Below are 18,737 nucleotides of genomic sequence, written 5' to 3' on the forward strand. Positions count from 1 at the left end.
TTGCAGTTGGCATATCAACGCCTTAAATGACAACATGCTAACATTATAATGGCAGATACACAGTCATATTTTTTGCTGTAGTGTTGTGTGTAGACTGGAGCATAGCCTAATGTTGCTAAATTGAAGCAAACATTCAGTAAGGTTTCTTAAAGGGATAGTTCACCCAAAAATTATGTCATCATTTACTGACTCACCCTCAAGTTGTTCCAAACCTGTATGAGTTTTTTTTTCTGCTGAGCACAAAAGAAGATGTTTTGAAGAATGTCATTAAGCAAACAGTTGTTGGGCTTTGACTTCCTATTGACTACTATAGTATTTTTTTCCATACAATGGAAGTCAATAAGGCCCATCAACTGTTTGGTTACCCATATTCTTCTAAACATCTTTTTTTGTGTGTGTGTGTTCAGCAGAAGAAAGAAATTCATACAGGTTTGGAACAACTTGAGGGTAAGTAAATGATGACATCATTTTCATTTTGGGTGAACTATCCCTTTAAGAGCTTTGCAATTTGAATGATGAAACCAGAGTGTCAGGGATTTCAAATAAATCACTGACAAATCAGAAATGGTTAAACTAAAAGTATGTTTTCATTCATTGAAATAGCTGAAATAAAACAAGCCTATAAATATTAGATAAAAAAGAATAATTAGAAATATTACCGTGGCAAATTACTGTAATAAGTTTAAAATGAAGTAAAATTACTAAAATAAATAAATAAAACTGAAACTAAATAGAAAAATAAAATGTATTAAAACTTAAACTAAAATTACATTGAATACAGAAAATATTAAAATAAACGCTGATTCAAAATATGAATAAGTACTATAATAAATAAATACTGTAATTTTGGTGCAGGGATGATGTCAAAACAAATAACACACCCCTGGTTCCCTTGAGATTTTCCTATAGGACTGTGGCTGCATCTGAAATCGCATACTTCCCTACTTTATAATAGGTGCAAAACAGAATGTGATAAAATATGTATGAGTTCACAGTCCTCATAAAAGAGTAGACCAAAAGTCCCTGGATATACTTCCGGTGAGATTCCGGTGACTGAGGCCATGGGAGAGGATTTATGACGGCAGTGAAGCGACATAACTGACGCTGGTAGATCACATGATAATGACAGCATGGCAGATGTAGTACTTCCGAATCACATTCATACTATATAGAACATACTTTTTTTTAGTGCGTGTGAAGTAATTACTAAAATAATTAGGCCTACCTACTCAAGAGAGTATGTGATTTTGCCAAAAACTTTCCTACAACATAAACCGCACACACACATAGCAAAAACGAGAATTTTGAAGCAGTTATGTTTATTTTTGAAAACTTATTACATTTTTTAATAAGTTACTAAATAAGATCTTTTGGGGTGTGAGAGTGTGACAAGGGACTTTTCAAGGTATGCAAAAACAATACTTTTCACCTGAACGTGGTTTCCCACGAGAAAAGAAGAGTCTGTGGCTTGTCAGGTTTCAGAAATAATACAGACACGTATCTTTTAATGAATCATGTTTCCTTTTTTTGCTGGACTAGAGGTGTACCACATTGTTGAAAAGTTGTGTAAAGCAAGATAATGACAAAACAAAAGAGCAGTTCTTGCCATCTGCAGAGACAGAAGCACTAAATCTGCAGATGTGAGCGGTAACAGCAATCTCCACACAGACTATCAATACAAATCTAAAACAAACATTAAACAGAGGCTAATACACCCTACAGTCCTTCAGTTTCTGTTCATTCAACATAGAGCAGGTAAAGAAAAAAAAAGAAGCCTATCTTTGTGTCTTTAATCAGTTAATTCAACAGCATACATTTATTTCAATTCTAGTATTTAAAAGCCTTCAATGTACAGTCATACCTTCTATGACTAAACCTATTCTGTTCATGTCATTATGTTGTATCATATTATCATAAATAATCAAATATAAAACTGTATGGAATGGGTCTGCCTACATCATGTATCAATCATGTACATTAAGATCTTCCTATAAAGCCACATTTATAGGATTACACACATGCTACCTATTGTTAAACTGCAGTGTTCTAACAATATTCATCAAGCGTTAGTATGGTCCTTCACTCCTCCTCATAAAAGCTTATCATCACACGGGGTGGCTCTTCATACTGACTGGCTTCCTCTTTTTTTAAAACATGAAATCAGTATCATTTTGTTTCAAATGAAAGGTAAAAGCAACATCTGCACACACCAGGGCCATACTCAGGACATTCAACTACAAAATGATGCCCATGCACGTCTACAGGAAGTGATGAACTTTCACTTCAGTGAAAGCAGCCAGGACATTGTAGAGCCCTTGTCTCTATTTCTTCATCATATCTAATGTCTGAAAGATAAAAAATGGTTTAGATCAAACTACATGCATGGAAATAGTATATTTTGATACAGAGTGTAATATACAGTATATATAATGTATAATAAATACAATAACATTGCTTTTATCTTCTGCTTTTGGCTTGGTTTGTGGTCTGAACCTGCAGAGTGTAAAGACAACAGCTATCATGCTTATCATGCCTATGGGCATTAGCTACATTTTTTTTTAACACTGTCTAATGATGATGTCGTGTAAAACCAGTACCATTTAACCTCCCACACATGCACAGAATAAATCCATGCACCGAAAGGATACACAAATACACAAACATTGTGCAGTATGTGTAATTTTTTATGCACAAATAAATGCATTGTTGCTAGCATTCAGTAGGTTTGTCTAAATATGTTCAGAATTTTACTTTTTACTTTTCAATTGATCACTACTGACAAACTACACTGAAAACCCTTATTCATACGCATGTAATTTAGCCTAGAGACATGAAATGTAAGTAAGTGTGATATTGTTGTAGAGATATCCCAGATAGCATACATATTCTGGCCTCATCTGGGCCAACTACGCAACATATGGCTCAGTTCTGGCAGCGACAAAGGTCATATGGGCCGTATCTGGCCCATACACATCAAGCCGGTTTTAGTGTGAGTTGTGGCTTGCTGTGTGTGGCCTATGTGACCTTTGCCTCTGGCAGAACTGAGCCATGTTATGCCATAGTTGGCCCAGATGAGGCCCAGATGTATTCTATTGCCAGCCACACTCAGTCATCACCACCATTTTATGCGGTGGCCCAGAAGAATGTGGGAGATGTGGGCCACAACTGGGCCAGATGTCATTTGCTATCTGGGATGAATGCGGTCACCAGTGACTCTTTATGACTAACATGTTCAGGGGAAAAAATAAAACGAAGGGTTATACCGTTACATTCCGATTTAGACTTTTTTTCGATCCAGTGTACAGCAGGGTGGAAACAGGAAGAAAATAAGGATGTGTGGACCCTCACTTCTCATTCCAACTACACATTGCTGATTTGTGAGGCAGTCATGTGACCATTAGCTATCCATTACATCTGAACAATATCTCACTGTGACTCCATCAGCCTGTCATGCATGTGCTCTGTTGCTTTGCACAGAGGAAGTAGTGTGTTCATTGTGTGTGTGTGTGTGTGTGTGTGTGTGTGTGTGTGTGTGTGTGTGTGTGTGTGTGTGTGTGTGTGAGTGTGTGTGTGTGTGTGTGTGTGTGGTAGAGAGAGGTGGGGGAGAGAATTAAAGACAAAGGTAAGAGCGATGGAAAGTGTGTTTATATGTGATAATATATGTAGCATAAGTGAAAGCAGTTTTAACATTACTAATTTGCCCAGTAATAGAGGAGACCTTTCAAATTTAAAATGCAGTTAGTGAAGTGACTTATAATTGTTGTTGGCTGACATCAATTTTACCGCTTAGTACTGATTCAGCTCATTTACATCCTGACTTTAGTCTGATTTACTGGCAGTTCATGGGCATGGTTTGAAGACGATTGCAGCATACTTGACCTAGTTGGATTTTTTTAATATAAAACGTAGGAAGTGGGAAATGTGGTCTACGCTATATTTGAAGGGTTTTTTTGTTTATTGTGGTGTTTACAGCTCATAGCTTCAGGTTATATGAAGGTGAGGTGAATAACATTATGTTATCATCATCCCAAACAAACTAAGGAGAAAACTTGAATGGCAGTGACTGAGAGTGTAGGATCCTTCTAATCTTTGCTGAAATTCTCTGCTAGAAATGCTTGTTATTTATTAATAAAGGTTACATGATAAAGCACTTTGTTTAACAGAAGTGTATGGAAGCACAGTATTGCCAAAGTAATACTTTAGATTACTCTGGTTACATCTTCAGACTCTTTTAGTAGCACTGCATCAGCATGGCCTAAATTATCCTGCTCAAAATCTCATTTCAAAATGAATAATATGCAGGCAGACCCAGGTGTGCCCTTGGGAGCCCTAGAAATAGACAGATCTATACACCATGCTGCAGAAAGTCCTAGATCAGAAGGAATTGGGTTACTGACTGTATTGCTCTAACCCTTGCAGCACTCTATTGTATTGCATGATGCTAATACTGCTAAGAGAACTTGGCCCTATTTCCATTAATAAATAATGCACACTAAGCATGATCTTTTGTACAGTTATTGGTCAGAATTATGGTCATATGGAGATGAATCTTCCATTTTCTATAATATTGGATGTAATAACAGTTTTGCACTAAAAATCCAGGTGGGCTCTTGTCCCAATCCAGACAATGAGACATTTAATCAGCTAATGTGAGAAGCCTAATCTAACTTCTCCTTTACAAAGAGCAGCCAAAGTCATACGTAAGCCATGGCATTATGCTCAAATGAGTGTGCTCCGCTTGAACAAACAAAGAACAGAATACAATCTCCTGTAAATTTACCCACGGCAGATTAAAATGTATCCTGCTGTGGGGGTTTTACTGGAAGGCTGCCCTGACCATCCTGTCACTCAGGGGCTGGGTGGGTCTGAAGTTGTCCCCCAGCATCCCGTCATTGCCTTCTTGAAGCTCTGCTCCTTTAATGTGGGATCTAAGACGACGAAACTCTTCAATCTGTGGCAGAAAAAGAGTTCGGGTTAGTTTACATTTCTCCATTTAGCAGATGCATTTATCCAAAGCGACTTAAACAGTAACGAGCAAAAGCAATAGTTGAAAAGTGTGTGTGTGTGCTGTGTGTGTGTTGGTTTGACCTACATTATGGGGACCCACAGTGTGTATTCAGGTTTCATCCTCTACATCATAAAGACACGTCCTCATAATTCAAATAGATTTTTTTTTTTTGTTTTGGAGTAGGGTTGATTGGGGATAGAAGATATCATTATCTCAGTATCATTAGCTAAGTATAAAACCCATTATGCCTGTGGAATGTCCTCATGATGATAAGTGTACCATTTGCCTTAGTTGCAGCGCCTGTCATCATGATATTGTTCCTTATATTTTAGTTTAGGTTGTTAAGTGTAAGGAATATTCCACATCTGTGTCCACATGGTTCAATTTGAAATGTTCACATCTCTAACATCAGCGAGAGTCAGACTGTGCTTCTTGCAATTCAATTTAAATGTATAATGCTTGGATGCTTCCATTCAAAATGACCAGCCAACTGGTGGATAACTCCGTTCCTTTTACTGGCCAGTGTCACTTTTTGCTCACATTTGGTGTGAGTGTTGAATTTGGACCCCGGGTGTGAGCTCTTTTAGAAACATGAGGAGTATTCTCTTATCTTTTCTTTCTCTAATGCTATTTTTGAAGTTATAACATAAGCAGGGTCATATCAGTACCACGTACAAGTACAAAATGGGGATAACGCATTTTAATTTAATCCAAGAAAGAAACAATTTATAATTTTAAAAAGTTATGTCATCAAACACATACAAGACCCTGACCCATTTTCATGTCCTATCTTTGGATCATACTCAGTATATGACTGGCCTTTCCTCTAAAGACCCTGCTCTGCCAGTCATTGAGATCAAAGATAATCTAAGTTGCAAACAAAAGGCATAAATCGTTCTTCACCTTATGATGTATATTACTGTGGTAAACCCCAGTTAGTTCAAGTCACGTCAAAGTTGGTTTCTGATTTCCCCTTTTGTCTATTCGTATGAATGAGTGCTCTAACAGACCCTACTCTGAAGTGGGAGCTAAATTAGTTCCTCAAAAAGGAGTTCCTAGAACTAAAATTGTTCCTAGTTCCTGCGGTGAGAACACACCAAATATCAGTCATGAAATTCTAGAAGGCGCATGCTGATAGGTCCTCTACATGCAATCTGCAAGCAATCAGATCATTTCTGCAAGATACAAGCTGATTGGCCTCTGCTGATTCTGCAGCCAATGAGATTGCTTGCTCAACATTTAAATAGTCTGGTTCATTGATGTCTGTATGGTAATCCTGCGGTGCGATATTCAATTAGCCTAGAAATCTAGACGCACCCTAGCGGCAGCTAAATTTATTTTGCAGCCAGGGTAGTCTAGCAACTCTCCGTTGGCTTTCGAGCTGGAAAAACCAAACTCTAGTCAGGCCAATCACATCATGTATAGAGTGGGTGGGCGGGCTTAACATAATGACGGCAGAGTTGTGACGGTTCCGCGTGAATTCCCTGCTACTTGAAAACAAAGAAGAGCTGCCGCTGCTGGCGAACAGCGGTCTTTCGAATCGGCTTTGGCGCGACTCTGGAGGACTTGGAGTTAAGCTTTTCTTTGCGAATAGAACAAAGAACGGCACTCGAGCATGTGCTTCGGAGATTTGCCGACTGGATACGGCAAAAGTTTATATCAACTAACTCCGCTGGTGGGTAAACGCATGGGACTCACTCAGCCACAACCATTCTTTGCTCTGGTTGGTTGTAGCGCTATCCTATTGCGTGCAGAGGTAATTTGAAAGACAACCGTTTATCCCGCCCCTCGGATTGAGCCATGCCAATGGTGAGTTCCCAGACCTAACATCTTGATGTGGGTCTGGCTTGCCAGGCTAATATTCAACAACATGTTAAAACTATTCAAAGAGTTGTCATGATTTAAAAATATAAATAGCCACCAAATGAATGGGGTTGGCAGTTTATTAGAGATTTATCATGTATATCTGAGTAATAATAATAATATTTAATAACAGGTGTAAAGATATTACCTGCATCTGAGAGATGGTAAGGGGGTAACGGTAAAGAATCCAGATGACGTTCTCACTACAGGGTGGTGTGGTTAAAGAGCCCTCATACACCCAGTAATCTCTTAAGAGAGGATCTGATGAGGTACACAAACCAACGGACACAGTCAGATACAAACGGATAACCTTTAGGATATCATAGTTAGAAAATATAAAATATCAGTATGATAGATTATAAATAAGAAATAAATAATTTACCAGGCAGTAATGTGTTGGGGTTAAAACATGGAATTATTTTTGTCTTTCCCTGTACACACAAAAAGGCATTTTTAGTCACAAGCGTACGTGTCATATTTTTCGCTTTAGTCTCTAGTAAGGCAGCTCTTCTGATCACCTTGTACTGCAGGTCCTGCAGGACGTCTGTGATGGCCTTCAGCCCAAGATGTTCCTTCCCAACCTGCACAAATAGAGCACCAGTGTGAACTGAGCATAATATACTGCAAGATGACCAGAAACATATGACTTTGTCTCTTTAAAGGCTTTCTTTTACACTACTAATACCATGTTTATTTACCCAACGTGATTGGGGATTTTTGTATTTGTCATGACCTCCAATATATGTGGAAGATACCTGCACAAATAAGGCAATGATGAGAATGCCTTTTTTCTTGCCCATGGCCTCCTCCACGCTGTTGAATAATGTAGAGTTCCAGTGGATTAGATGAAGCTGTGTGAGATATTTATTACTAATTGAGGGATCTGCAATCAACTGAACTCTAAAATCAACATAGCTACAAAGTATGCAACATTATGAAAGTGATTATTTTATGTTAGTTCCGTGTCCTGTTATAAGACTGGTTTAACTTGCAATTGTGCCAACAACTTGAGGAACCGCAACATGGTAACAGGTTGACAAACATGGTGACACATTGAGAACAAGCCCTTATCTTTCTCCTTGTGTACAGAAGAGCAGGTGCCAGAGACGGGTGATTTGAATAGATGAGGAAACCTTCATTGGAGCATGTGGTATTGTTGTTTTTGACATGATCTGAGGTTGACGTTCATAATTTGTTTTGTTGCTAAAAAAGGCTTATTGCAATATGCAATCTGAATACTGTGACCTGTTAATAGGGGTCCCTAAGTAAATATGTGCTGCTGTCTATTTCTGTCAGGACCACTATCGTCAAATATGATTGACAATTAGCATACAGTTTGGATTGGCGGTATGGTTCCCTTGGGGTAAAAAAAACAGAACCAACATGAACGTATGCAAATATAATTAATTCAAGATTTTAAAGTACAACATAATTCGAGAATTTATTCTGAAGGGGAATCAGAATGCCAAATCCTGACTGGGCGAGAGGAGGAGCTGGGGATGGAGGAGGGTAATTCGCTCCTGAGAAAACATGATAGCTGCTGATAATACTGAAGGAGCTTATATATGTATACGGTGATAGGCGTCGTATTCCTAGATGTGGATCAGCTGAGAGTCAGCTGATGCGAGCTTGACTTACGCGACCTATCAGAACTAACGCTACGCTTGATGTGTGCAGTGTGAAACAGACTTTTTTTAGACATCAGGAAGTATGAGTGACTTAGAGGAACGATAAGAGCAAATGCTCGATGGACAGAACTGGCGGAGTGACACTGACCTCCATAGGAAAAGCCTTGAAGTTGACAGTGTGTTCAGATCCCCTCTGGTTCTCTTTTCCCCAGTGGAAGCGCACCTCATTCAATTCATACTCATGGTCACTGGGGAGAGGACCCCCAGTCACAACTGAGACAGCGTTAACAGGTCACAGGAAAGGGAAGAGAACAATATGATTTAACAAACATTACAGGTGTCTCACAGACATCAGATTTATGTCTTTTAACCTCTCAGTGACCTAGAGAAGCAAAACATATTATAACTTTTTTGTGGGCTTTGTCAAAGGGCTAGTTCACCCCAAAATGAAAGTTCTGTCATTATTTACTCACCCTCTTGTTACAAATAGTGGTTGACCAATAAATCGTTAAATCCAAGCTGATATGCCGGCAGATATTTGCCTCTTTCTTTTAAACTAGAAGGTCGTCTGTATTTGTGAGAAATACTAATACTTGATTACAGAACCAAGAAGGTGCTAACATATAAATCTTTTTATTGTACAGATACATTTTTTGTTTAAAAGTCACAAGCTTTAAATATGCAACTTCGATGGAGAACGAATGCATTAAAGCGACCAGCTAGATATAGACAAATGCAAAGGGAGATATTTGCACTACAAAGAAAAGGACTACAACAAACGGCTGGTAGGGACTAAACGACATTCCTCCGGGGTTAGTGACATCAGCAAGCCTAAAATGTACATAAACCTCCGCCCCCGGGAACACGCAGTCCTTGTTGAGAAGAGGAAAAGTAGTTGTATAAGAGAAGAGTACATGAGTCCACTCAAACTTTAGCATCCATCTTTTCACATGCAATAGAAAGTCACTCTGTGTGCATCTGACAACAGTTCCTATACGAGCGATTTATAGATTACATGACAGAATATCCTAATTGAAGATAGTTAACTCCACATCAGCGACATAAATTCATCAACTAACCATTCAGAGACGTCCTGTTGCATTCTACGGGCCCTATTTTAACGATCTGAAACGCAAGTGTCAAAGCGCAAGTAACTTTGTGGGCGGATCCAGGCGCTGTTGCTATTTTCCCGGCGGATAAATGACTCTTGCGCCCGACGCAAATCTAAAAGGGGTTGGTCTGAAGTAGCTTCATTATTCATAGGTGTGGTTTGGGCGTAACGTGAAATAAACCAAACAGAGCGTCCTCTCACATTCCCTTTAAGAGCAGACGCGCTTGTTCCACGGCGGATTGCTATTATAACGGCGGGTTTGCCGGCGCACGCCAGGAGCAGTTCACAGCCAAAGAGACCGATGTTCTCGTCAGGGCCGTAAAACACAGAGAAGTGACTCTGGGGATGATGGGAGAAACTCACTCAAATTAGCTTCGGTTAAACAGGCATATAATTTGGGTAAATGTGTAGCCTAATCTAGATTTTTTTTTTAAAATCTAGATAGATCTTTTTCACATCTTCACGGACACAACCTCCCTCGTGTGTTAATATTTTTCCTTGTAATAATGTATGATTTGCAAAAATGAAAACTGCTGCGTCTGTTTATAATTATTAGAGAATCAAAGTGGATGCGCGTTAACACACTACATTATGGCCAAGCACGCGCCCTTAAAATACCACATCACTAACGCGCAACGCGCCACTGTCTTTAGACTGTTTTTATCCTGGTCAGTGGCGCAATTGCTTTCTCAAACTGCAAAATAGCACCAGAGCAGTTTTGCGCCAGAACACGCCTCCTCTTTGCGCTGAACCGCCCCCGCGAGCGCAAGTTCATTCCCTAATTTACCGACGTGCGTCTCTGGAGGGAAAAGTCCGCTGTGCGCGGGTGCAAAATAGGAATGATACATGCGTCGGTGTTCAAAGTCAATTGCGCTGGGTGCAAGATAGGGCCCTACATGTTGTCACTTCTTCTTGAGTCTATCCATCTTTGTCTGACTCAGTTTTAACATTAAAGGCAGAACAGTTTCTGACATTTTAGTGTGTCTGCGTGAGGTAATCGCAGCTGCTAACACACGCGAGCTCTTGAAACCCCGCCCTCTTCAGCAGCTCATTTGCATTTAAAGGGCCAGACACAAAACGGTGCGTTTTTGCAAACCCTCAAAAAGTGACAACTTAAACATGCTATATAAAAACATCTGTGGTGTATTTTGTGCTAAAACTTCACACACACACTCTAGGGACATCAAAGATTTATTTTACATCTTGTGAAAATGGCATTTTACCACCCCTTTAAACATTTGGGTCGGGCTTGTGTGTGTTTTTGTCACACAGTTTCAGTGTTAGCGTCCTGTCAGCCTCGACGGCAAACATACTGCTGGTCTCCACTAAAGCAGCATCTATTCAACAAATTAATTACTTCATAATGATATGAAAATATGAACTGTAGTGTACTGTATACATACCGTCTCATTGTCTGTTTTAAATCCGTATCTGAAGTGTCCTGCACTGTGCAGCGCGCAGACTCACGTGTCAAAACAAACACCACGAGGCGTCAATGATAGTTTTTATTTTTTGTTTCGTAGTGATTATTCATCGATAATGTTCACCCCTGCCAAAGTCAAGCATCAACATTTTTTAATCTAGACTGGGACACTGACTAAAGTAATGTGGACTATTTTTATGGTAGGCTACTTATTGATGTTTTTCTGTCCTTTTTGGAACTTGACATTTTTGTCAACTATCAATTTTTTTTGAAAAAATAATGGCAGAATATTTATTTTTAGTGAACTATTCCTTTAAATTTGAATACAGAGATACCTTTCAGCATGCTTTACCTGATTTGGACTTGAGCATGATCCTCACAGTGTGACCGTCGTTAATGACCTCACAGTCCCTGCAAACGACATAGTTGGGGTTAAGCCCCACTTCCAGCAGCCGCGGGTCGTAGCGGGCCTCCCTAGAGTTCAGGTTTATGGGGGACTGATACTCTCCATTTGCCTCAGGAAACAGAAGACCCCATTCAACACCTGGATTCATTCACAAAAGACAAAAAAAGTTTATTCTATCGACCATTGAATGGTGATAACATTTTGTTTTAATGAATTTATCAACGAACACTTATCTCGCTTTGAGCGTATAACACTGTCCTTGTTCATGACCCACTAGACCCACAGCCTGTTGCTCAACCTTGAATTAAACTTCGTAGCTATGAAATATTTGGTGTTGCCACACAGATAATACAAACAGTGGTCCATTTTGATGTCCCAAACCAATGTTGAAACTAAATAAATACTGCTAGCTCCAGTGCCTCAAAGTCATTACTGAGGGGCCAACAGGAATAGCAGACACAGGGGGATACAGGATGTGCTCATTCCTCTGCTGGTTTTTCACTCACTCCTCTCTTCTTTTACTCTACACTATGCATTTGCTTTATTATCTAAAATTGCACTAGAGAAGTAAACATTTTTCATTGCAGACTAACACTACTAGAAATAGTACAAATTAAAGCTTAGAAAAATGACTCTTCACACAAAAAGGAAAATCTTGGTCTAAATACAATTTAAATAAAAAATGCCCTCTGCTATTTTATACAATTATGCTTTAAATATTTTTATTTATGCACTTATTTAATAAAAATTAAATTGTATGTTAAAAACGCTGATTCACTGTAAAAAAAGAAAAGAAAAGAAATATCTGAATTGGTTGTAAATTAGAAGTGGTCACATGCAGCATTGTTGAAAAAGGGACAGATCACAACTATCTAGTGTTGTCTGTGTATTTAAAGACTCAGCAGTGTGGAAACTGCATAAATTCACTATATATATATATATATATATATATATATATATATATATATAGTTCATAGACTAATTGAGACAGGCTTGTTTATCATGGGTGTGACAATAAAGTTTCATGTTTCACAAAGAGGAGGATAAGCAGTGATACTCGGATTGAGTCCTTACCTTCTTCATAGCCCCATTCCAGCTCATCCTTGCCAGGGTAGTTATCGGTCTCTTCAATAACATTATCTGCCATGGCAACTGAATTTCCTCTATGGCTTTCAGAACAACTTGCGTTCTGTCCTGAGCAGATGCCAAAAACTAGTTCTTTCTGGCCCGGTTTTCAGGGTAAAGTCTTCCTTGTCGTTTGCTCACTTCCCACCCATAAAACATGAAGAAAGTGGTCTATAACATTACAGGTGGAAGTGATTGAACACAGTAGCTTCAAAGACACAATGTCGTCCACGGTGAGATTGCAACCAACAAAAAAACACTTGTCATTCCATTGAAAATTATGAGTTTTCTTCTCCTGTTCTCTTCCAGAAAAGCTGTCCACCCTGTATCAACTTCAGAGCACACCAAAAGTAAGTTCACAAACTCATTCTGTTAGCTACCACAGCCCACACGGTTCCCCCACGAGTCATCTGATTGGCTGCGTGCAGTGACTCTTAAGCCTCTGATGTAGCACCATAGAAACCGCTCTGCAGTCTGTACTGGTTTACAGTCAGGCCACGAGAAGCACAGTGCACACAGGCAGGAATGCAGGAGTGATGTTGCTCTTGGACAGTTCCTCCCACAATGGAGGAAATGGGTGTGGTTAAAAAAAAACACCCACCAGGAGGAGGGTGAAGAATTAAAGACTAAAGAGAGGAAAGGTCTGTTATTGTTTGCTTGGCACATTACTGATAGGGTTTTCAAGGTATGGGTGAGAGGGAAAGCACCACACGGTGCTTTCCCCTGGCTGATGGTTGTGCTCTTCCAGCCTGTTTTTTCCTGGTCAGCAGCGAAACAAAATAGCATTTTTACCAACTTTAATAAGAAGAAGTTTACAGGTGACCTTGTTTTTCGTCAGCAAATTGTATCACTCTCCTCAGTTCAACAATGCTTAGCTATTTTATCAGCTGGACAAATGTATCTTATGCTATCATGGACAATTTGAACTAGATGGATGTATGAAAGTCTCCTGAATGCACTTATTGACCCAGATACAAAAAAGTGACAACTGGAGGAGAACATTATGGTGCATTGCCATGAATTCTATCCTAAGAAACTACTTTGGCCCTAATTTTCTAAAATTAAAGGCAGCACATTACACAAAAGTGCAATCACTACCTAATTAATTATAAGTAGGTCATTTTACTCCCCAAAGCTCAAGGAGAAGAACAGGGTTGTCACATGACCTCAGCATCCTCTATATCAAATCTAAATTTCATCGGATATATCAGTAAATCTGCATTCGCTGGCATCAAAACATAAGCACTTTATCAGTGTATCAGATGGTGTGGGTGGTTTTAAGTTGGGCAGTCATTTAAATACTTAGAATAATTATTCATGAACAATAGATGTCCTGTTTGAGTCCAGGTTCAGCAGATTACAGCACTGTCCTCTAGTGGGCATAACAAGACATGACAATATCCTCAGAGTCTATGAATGCAAGTGGATTGGTACAGAAAGCTATATGATTAAAGCAGTGTGCTCATTTTTGACTTGCCTTCAACCTCACTTATGGAACGAATGGGGGCAAATAAATCTACTCTAAAAAACAATTTCATAGTAATAAATAATGTCTAAGATATGTATGCAGGATGACCATCAGGCCTTGATCCTGCTCGGTTTGGGATTCTCAGGCTGGACACTTGGGAGGAGCTTTATGATTGTGAATACTGTATATGATTAAAGACAAGAAATTTATATAAATAACATTTTATCAATATATCACTGCTGCAACAGGTCCAGTTGATTTCACAAATGAATCATTAAGGCACTGATATTGGATCTCGGAGCAAAAATGCATTAAAAATACTTTTGTTAACAATTACAATAAGAATTGTTGACAGTAAGTGTTTAGAGGAATAAAAGTTACACACTTCATCTTTAACATAAAACATTTCAGACAATGGGATGATTAAATGTAAAAGTAAGTCAAAGGCACTGTACAGAAGTCTATAAAGAAATTTGCAGGGGAAGTCCATTGAAAATAATTTACCTGAATAGTTCATCAGTATCTAAGGTCAAGCTCTTTCTCTCATCTCTGATATCTTAACCAATTTTCTTTAGGATAAAGCTCACGTGGTATATTCCTCTCATTAGCTCATTATATCCAGTATAAGCATTACAAATCTGGCACTGTCCTAAAATATACATTTAAATGGAGATTGGTAACTGAAGGTTTGTAGACATAAGTGGGCTGCCCCTTCACCCGTGAAATGGTTTTGTGTCGCTCCAGGACCATCCAACTCTACACCACCACTGTGGCCCAAATAGCACCATTGGCACTGGAGTATGGTTAACCATGCACTTTGATGCTCGTGCCCATCTGAACACGGACAACCATGCAAACTGTGTGCACAAGAAAGAAAAAATACTTCATTGCTGGATATGAGGATCGCTACACTTCACATTATCCATACAAAAAGTAATGTTTATTATTTGCTTCTGTATACTAAAAGTATTTGTCTAATATGTAGAGCTGGCTATCGATTCAGATGTTCCAATTCGATTTCGATTCTCGATTCAACTCAATGAATATAGATTTGATACAAATCCTATAAAAAAGAACAGTGAACATAAGTTTACAAGTGGTTAATTAATAAAGCTAAATTAAGATCCACAAACCTGTATATTAAACTCTTTTTATTTTAGGTACACTTGGGTACAGTAAAACAGAACCCAACTCTATATTTTAAATGTATACAAAGAATAGACAGGATTTTGATGCAAGATGAAAAATTGATGCTGAAAATTGGACAAGTCAGAACAGTCGCATGCCTTGATCAAACAGGATCAGGTTATTTTAATTTTAAGATAAAACAAACATAAAATATCACAGCATTGGCTGCAAGCCTATGTAGAGTGTAAGAAAACTAATACTGGCTTTTGGGTGATAGATAAATAAATATGGGGAAAAAATCGAGTCGTTACCTTGGAGAATCGATTTTGAATCAACCACATTTTAAAAAGCGATTAATCAAAAAATCTATTTTTTTTTGTATTCTAATAATAAAGTGTATATATATATACACTTACGACAAAAAATAAATGTAGAGTTATGCTAAATGTGAAATAATAAGAAATAGTGTGAGTGATTCTAGTGATCACACCACAATATTTACGGTATACACACAAAAAAACTGTTTATGTGTCCTTGTACTTTTCCTGATTTTGAGATGTGGGTGTTCCACTCAAAATGGAGGCAGATGAACATGCTTTTATGGCGCTTTTCCATTACCAGTACCAGCTCGACTCGCCTCGGCTCGGCTCGCTTTTCACGTTTTCCATTTAGTACCTAATAGTACCTGGTCGTCATAGCGACGCTGCAGGAAACTGCCGTGACGTAATCTTCTACGCGACACACACCCACACATACAGGACAATAGAGGAAATCGAGTGCATGCTGTTTTACATAATATTAGTAATGGGTATATCACGCAATCCCTGGCCAAACCATTTAAAAATGGCGGGGTTATTCCGTCTGGCGTGTACAATGATGACGCAGTGAATAGTGACGATTCTCTCTGACCAATCAGCAGTCTGCCGTGTTTTCACGTCACATTTTAGTATCGCTCAAGGGGGTAATCCATCCGCCGGAAACTGAAGCTTCCCCGGGCGCCGCCATTGATTAGCGGACCCCCATTGACTCCCATTCATTTTGGCGTCACTTTGACAGCGAATAACTTTACATCTGAAGCGTTTAAAGACTCCATTTGTCCATTGTTTATTTCTAAAGAAACACGAAAATGTATAAAAGACTCCATTACCTTGTATCTTACGTTATGGCCCCGTAGAAGCAGTTTTTGTAAAAATAGGCTAACGATTGCATCATAACCACGCGACTCTGTCGCACAAGTCGAGAAATTACCATATAGACCGGCGGAGAACATTTTGATCGGGGGGATGTGGAGGCATAAAGTCCGATAGAGTCAAGGGAGAAGCCCATAGAGAGTGATAAAGTTGATCCTGCTGCTAGCTCATGGACAGCTAATACTCACGCTCTCCGTCTCTGCGAGATTCGGAAGGGAATGATTCAGATTTCTCTCGGCACAGCTACTAGAAGACTGACAGCTGTCAGACAGGTTGTTCACGTCACATCTACGTCATCAAGCTCAGTTTGAGCCTGCGCAGTTCGCCCAGCCTTCAGGAAGTGAGTGCTTCTAATTGACTTCACTTTTCTCCGTTGAAACCTATGGGGTCGCTGTGTCCAGTTTATATACTGTCTATGGTATCGCCTCAGCTCGCTCAGATTTGCATGGATACGAAAAAAAGTATCTGGAAGCAGGTACAGGTACAACTTTTACACAGTGGAAAACCAAACTAAGTCGAGGCGAGCTGGTACTGTGTAGTGGAAAAGCTCCTGGAGGCAGGTTTAAGCAGACTAAATGGGTGCTTAGTTCAAAGACTTTGTCCTAGTAGCAGCCTAGAAATGAAGCCTTACATCAACATGTCACAGTCTTCGTCTGCACCTGTCTATCTTAGTCTGCACTACACTTCCCAGAATCCCTTGTGTCTTCACACCTGAACTCACTCCCTCAATCATCCACCTGTTCATCGTCCTCATCATCTGTGTCACCTGTCTTCACCTGTGTTTCCTTGTCTGTTTCCCGCCACCAATCTGTTACCATGGACACTGATCACTTCCTCACAGCTGCCTGTCATTTGTGTTCATCATCACAGTGTATTTAAGTTCCTGTCTGTTATCAGTTCGGGGTTCCGGTATTGTTTGTGTGTTATGTTGCACGCTGTTACACTCTGTTCACCTGCTATTGGAATAAACCTCGTTTACACTCCTATCCACGTTCGTCTGCTTGCTTCATCTGCCTAGTCGTGACAGAATACCGGACCTACCAAAAATGGATTTCCCCGCTGTCCGCCTCCTATGTATGGACCAGGAGGATCAAACATTGGAGGACCACACCCAGAGTTTTCTGGAGACCGCGTATCTCACCCATTACCCAGACAGCTGCCTCAGCACATTCTACCGGGTGAGTCTGAATGGCTCGTGCAAAGAGCAGTTGTCTGGAGAAGGCCCGCTGGATGATTTCGCCGCCTTTGTGGAATGGGTGCTGGTGAGTTGCAATTCTTCCTTTACGGTATTCTCCGGAGAAGAGGATCTCACCAGTACCCTTCCAGGGGAACTTCCCGTCCAGCCTGCACCGATGGTCCCGTCCAGCCCAGAGCTTCCTGCACCGCTGGTCCCGTCCAGCCCAGAGCTTCCTGCACCGATGGTCCCGTCCAGCCCAGAGCTTCCTGCACCGCTGGTCCCGTCCAGCCCAGAGCTTCCTGCACCGCTGGTCCCGTCCAGCCCAGAGCTTCCTGCACCGCTGGTCCCGTCCAGCCCAGAGCTTCCTGCACCGCTGGTCCCGTCCAGCCCAGAGCTTCCTGCACCGCTGGTCCCGTCCAGCCCAGAGCTTCCTGCACCGCTGGTCCCGTCCAGCCCAGAGCTTCCTGCACCGCTGGTCCCGTCCAGCCCAGAGCTTCCTGCACCGCTGGTCCAGTCCAGAGTCTGTTCACGCCATGTCTGCGCCGCCTGAGCCCTCAGTGACCGCGACACTGGCCATTATGGCCACAGCCATGTGGTGTGTGTGGGCTACACACACACTGGAGCCGGTGTCTGTCCCTGAGCCGGTGTCTGTCCCTGAGCCGGTTCCAAATCCTGTCACTCTCCCCAAGTACTTTTTGGGGGGGGGCTATAGGCCTCCGCCTGCACCGCCCGAAGGGTCCTCACCGCCATGGCCGCCCGAAGGGTCCTCACCACCCGAAGGGTCCACTCCGCCTGCACCGCCCGAAGGGCCCTCACCGCCGTGGCCGCCCGAAGGGTCCACACCGCCGTGGCCGCCTGCACGTCCTGCTCCGCCCTGGCCGCCTGCACGTCCTGCTCCGCCCTGGCCGCCTGCACGTCCTGCTCCGCCCTGGCCGCCTGCACGTCCTGCTCCGCCCTGGCCGCCTGCACGTCCTGCTCCGCCCTGGCCGCCTGCACGTCCTGCTCCGCCCTGGCCGCCTGCACGTCCTGCTCCGCCCTGGCCGCCTGCACGTCCTGCTCCGCCCTGGAGGCTTCCTGCTCCAGATCGACCAGCCCTTCATCAGCCTCCAGGGTGCCCACCCCCCCACCCCTTTGATGTTCTACGGCGCGAGGTCGCGCCTTGTTGAAGGGGGGCGTTATGTCACAGTCTTCGTCTGCACCTGTCTATCTT

At 41.2% G+C, this 18,737-nt stretch overlaps 1 protein-coding gene across 1 annotated transcript; it reads right to left on the bottom strand.

Moving 5' to 3' along the window:
• Positions 1-1,095: 1,095 nt before the first annotated feature.
• On the bottom strand, positions 1,096-13,075 carry ca8 (carbonic anhydrase VIII). Its single transcript, XM_079612438.1, has 9 exons — positions 12,514-13,075; positions 11,386-11,577; positions 8,648-8,772; positions 7,627-7,722; positions 7,390-7,452; positions 7,254-7,302; positions 7,020-7,132; positions 4,781-4,951; positions 1,096-2,345 (listed from the first exon to the last, which is right to left on the bottom strand). Exons 1-8 carry the CDS (start codon positions 12,584-12,586, stop codon positions 4,817-4,819), a joined length of 846 nt encoding a protein of 281 aa, XP_079468564.1. The 5' UTR covers positions 12,587-13,075; the 3' UTR covers positions 1,096-2,345; positions 4,781-4,816.
• Positions 13,076-18,737: the final 5,662 nt, after the last annotated feature.

Source organism: Phoxinus phoxinus (assembly GCF_949152265.1).
Source record: "Phoxinus phoxinus genome assembly, chromosome: 5".
Lineage (NCBI taxonomy): Eukaryota > Metazoa > Chordata > Actinopteri > Cypriniformes > Leuciscidae > Phoxinus > Phoxinus phoxinus.

What these genes read in the sequence shown, in the direction of transcription:
- ca8 (XM_079612438.1), bottom strand. Translation starts at nt 12,586, where the DNA reads ATGGCAGATAATGTTATTGAAGAGACCGATAACTACCCTGGCAAGGAT. An exon ending in CATGCTCAAGTCCAAATCAG is followed by an intron (nt 8,773 to 11,385) that starts GTAAAGCATGCT and finishes ACGCTGTCTCAG; the next exon opens with TTGTGACTGGGGGTCCTCTC. An exon ending in TGCAGGACCTGCAGTACAAG is followed by an intron (nt 7,303 to 7,389) that starts GTGATCAGAAGA and finishes TTGTGTGTACAG; the next exon opens with GGAAAGACAAAAATAATTCC.